Source organism: Pteropus vampyrus, unplaced genomic scaffold (assembly GCF_000151845.1).
Source record: "Pteropus vampyrus isolate Shadow unplaced genomic scaffold, Pvam_2.0 Scaffold236, whole genome shotgun sequence".
In the NCBI taxonomy this organism is placed as follows: Eukaryota; Metazoa; Chordata; class Mammalia; order Chiroptera; family Pteropodidae; genus Pteropus; species Pteropus vampyrus.
Window position 1 is genome coordinate 799,171 of NW_011889017.1, and position 4,262 is coordinate 803,432.

At 30.6% G+C, this 4,262-nt stretch overlaps 1 protein-coding gene across 1 annotated transcript in view; it reads left to right on the plus strand.

The window, feature by feature from the left end:
• The window catches only part of MYO16 (myosin XVI), a 494,098-nt gene that overhangs the window by 147,998 nt on the left and 341,838 nt on the right, over positions 1 to 4,262 (plus strand). Inside the window, exon 7 of the mRNA XM_023519764.1 lies at positions 1,885 to 2,010. Coding sequence (XP_023375532.1) covers positions 1,885 to 2,010 — 126 coding nt within the window. The remainder of the gene's footprint in view (positions 1 to 1,884; positions 2,011 to 4,262) is intronic.

A 4,262-nucleotide genomic window follows, 5' to 3' on the forward strand; every position in this document is an offset into this window, starting at 1 on the left:
GAGTGTAAATTTCATTTCAGAAAATAGACATTTTTTATTCTATGTATATTTTAACTCTAACTTCAGTGATGAGAAACTTATATTCCCATTCAGTCTAGTAACTTACTTATGGGTTCAGAAGGTGATTGCCCAAGAATCGAGGGAAAGGCTCTAGGATCCTGACATTATATTACGATAATTTTTAAAAATTCTAAAAAAACAATTCTGTCACCTCTTGTGATGACTTGGATGTAATCAAAAGGGTCTTTTGATTTTGTTCTGAGATCGCCTATATTAAATTTGCCCGCCTCCACAGGTGTCGCTGTTGGCTTGTGCTTTGGATAGCTTTTCTACTGAGTGAGCCAAGCCTGTCTTCCTTCTAGTCTTTTCCTTGTGAGCAGTGCATGAGATGACTGAGTGAGAGTTGGGCTAAATTTTAAATGGAGTAATACAATTTTTGCTGCATAGAAAGCAAATCTAGTCATAAAGAGTTTGATCCTATGAATTTGACATTATTAACATCAGGTGCTAACCAACTAATGTATATATTCTTAATGCAGTTTTATACTAAAAGTGAAAATCTTCTGAGATGCAGATATTAGTGCGTATAGTGTAGAGTAACTTGCCATACATTGACTCAAATAATTGATTCAAATAATGTAGAATAAATTTAGAAGTACGTGAAAGATTAGTTCTCTAGGTGAACAAGTATACAAAATTATATTTCTTTCAAATACCTATGGCTCTGTTATTCTTGGGACTGTTTGCTAGAATATTAATGAGATGAATTCTATAAAAAAACATATTCTGTAAAAAACATAGTAAGATTGATGTGAAACTTAGTCTCAGTGTTTATGCCTTAAATTAGATGAGTTTATTTGTCTTTCTAAAGTAGTTGAAAGTACAAGAAATAAACATATGAATATCACTATAGATATAAGATCCTTAAGTCTAAAGTTAGAAAACCAAATTTTTTTGCTGCATTTTATAAAAATATATATATTTAATAAGGCTTTCTGACTTTACTATAATTTTATTTTTATAACAAAAATAGAAAGAAAGATACAAAATTCCATGTTGCAAAACTAGAAGCTATTGTTTTTCCTATTTTTGTATTAGCTTTTCTTTCTCCTTTCAGTGTAGTTCTCTATTTCTAATTATTATGATTACAAAATCAATCATGCAGTTAGTTACTTAATAACCTAATTTAAATTGGGTTTGATGATAGTTTACTTACAAATAAAGACTGCTGCCTTAGAAACAGGAATTCCCCAATCTGAAAAATTTGAAAGATTCTCCCTACCCTGATCACATTATAGTTCTTGAGGGCTCATTTCTAAACTTCCAGTTGCATTAAGAAGCTAAACTGGGAGAATGTTAAAATGATGGCTACATAATTATTTTAAAGCCTGTCAGGATTAATTCATCCTTTCTGGTGTTCCTCTCCCTTTTACTTGTCTATAAGCATCACAGTGATTATATTTCCTTGTCATTTATATCTTTGACTCACTCTCCTATAATACCAAATACAGTGCTGGAATTTTAGAAGTCATCAGTACATGTTTGACTTTTGGGTAGAAAGTATTAAGGTATTGAATTACTATATTTTGTATTTAAAAGTATTCAGATTGTAGTAGAAAGGGACACTGAAGAGGGAAATAGGAATTACATGAACAAGTGCACAGAGTCAGAAGGAAAATAATAAACGATTAATATATAAGCCTTTTTCGAAGGATGTCATCCACCTGTACCAAATAAATAAAATTACATATCTGTTCCTTTCATTAAAGGTATCTGTATTTCATATTTAATACTTTATTAAATAGCTCTCTTTAAACCACTGATAAAACTGTATCGATATTGCTACTTTTTAAAGATAAATAACGAATTATCTCTTTCTTACAGTTGCATATGGCATGTGCTAGTGGCTACAAGGAGGTGGTATCTCTTCTCTTGGAACATGGTGGAGACCTCAATATAGTAGATAATCAGTACTGGACCCCACTCCATTTGGCAGCAAAGTATGGCCAGGTAAAATGGTTTCCTGAATTATTTTTGAACATTTATTTTATAATCATTGCATCATTTCATGTTTAATTTAGTTTTTGTTTTAAATCATGTACTAATTATTATGTAATTTGACTTTTCTTTTGCTTTTTTAAAATTTATTTTTCAATTACAGTTGACATACAATATTATATGTTTCAAGCATATAACATGGTGATTAGACCTTTATATACCTTACAAAGTGATCACCCAGATAAATGTAATTTGACTTTTAATGGCATCATCTTATTAGACCAATATTTTTGATTGAAAGAAAACATTTGCTTTTAGAATGATATATAATAACATACAATTCTCAGGACTCTGCATATTGTAGCCAAAATCATTGGAGAAATAATCAGAACATAAACATTCTTTATAATGTGGACTTAATGCAATTTTTACATATTATATAGTCCTTATAAACTTACCGTTTCACAAGTTTGCAATAGTTCTGTTTGTTTACTATAGTTAGTAGATGTAAGCAAAATTACATTTTATATTTATTTTCTCTATAAATTATATTTTATTTTAATGAATGAAGGATGGATAGCAGAGTTCTTTCTTTGAATTGATTTTTGTCTATAGCTAATCATCTTGAGTTACTATTGCAAAAATTAATTTCTCAGTAGATACCCTTTCATCATAATGAAAAAGCATACTAACTTTTAAATGATTTACATGGATGAATTTGACAGCAGTGTTCATAACAATTTATTAATATTAAAATAAGTTTATAAAAGTATATTTTGTGTGTTAGAGTGTTAGTAGTAATAGTATGGAAAATAACTTAGTTTTACATATACATGGAGATTTAAGCTAAACTTGTTGCTTTCTAAACATTAATTTGAGGTAACAACCAAACTCATTGAATTTATAGGAAATTAATCCCTTAGATCCTAACCCTTAGATCCTAACTGGCATGTAAGAAAAAGTCTATAATACAATTTGAGTAGTGCAATTGTTGAACGAATTGAAAACATTTTCATTACAAGCATTTTAGAAAAAGCACCTTGCTTAGGGAAAGTTTTCAAACTAATAAAAATGTTGCTTGCTTTGACAACATTTTCTGTAGAAAAAGATTTAGTTATTTAATAAATATTTAAAACAGACTCTTTGTAAACCCTAAACTACTTTTGGCAAGTGTGTGCGTAAATAAATGTCTGGGTTAAGGGGATGAGACTGCAGGTGCTGATGTCATTGTCCTCAGGGGTCCAGGGTCCCCAAGTCCCACTAGACCATTGGAATATTGGGAGATCAGTTCTTCAGTACTCCATTTCTAGCACAGTGAGAGCCTGAAATATACTGCGTGAGAAGTTTGCGATTAGTTAAAAATAGAGAAGCAAAAATATAAGTAAGTACTGTTTCCTGGAACACAAATGGATGGCCTTTGCTGAAGAAATGGTAATCAGCGGATTATCAAAGTGTCCCTGCCCATTCTAGTCAGAGATTGCTTCTGGAAGGAGCTAAATCTGGAAGTGAGTGATAGCATGGTAAAATGTAGTAGAACACCACACCAACTTGAATGAGTCAAGGCTTTCATTTTACCCAATTTTTCACTTTTCTTGATAGAATTTTAGATTTTGGATCAATAACATTTAAAAAAGTAACAAATTGGTTTTCTTTAACAACTTTTATGAGATAATAAACTCTGGGAGACTAGGACTAGATTTTACAAAGTTTTTTTAAAGATGCACCATGCACAAAATATGTCACTATTTATGTTATTAGAAATTTAACAATTTTTGTCAGAACTCAGTGTGTGGTCTATGTTTTATTTGGTTGCAGATCAAATGAAATATTTGTTATGAATTGATGTATTTGTATTTTTCAGTTCTATGATATCCATTTGGTTCTTTCTTGTAACTCTTATGTCATTGATGAGATTTTCTATTTTTTTCATTTGTTTCATGAGAATTTGTAACTTTGTTGAAGCATTCTTACTATGGCTGCTTTAAAATTATCACCAAATAATTCCAGGAGGATTCATCTTGTTTTTGGTGTCAGTTAATCATTTTTCCCTCATTCAACTTGTAATTTCCTTATCTTGGTATGATGAGTGATCTCCAATTGTATCTTGGACCTTTTGGCTATTATGTTAAGAGAGTCTTGGTTTTATATAAATCTTTTATTTTAACCACCATGTTTAGATTTAGCACACAGGTCCTTGTCTACTTGAGTGGGCTGTGGTTCCAATGGCAGCTTAATAGTCAAACACTTTGAGGTGTTATTTTGGC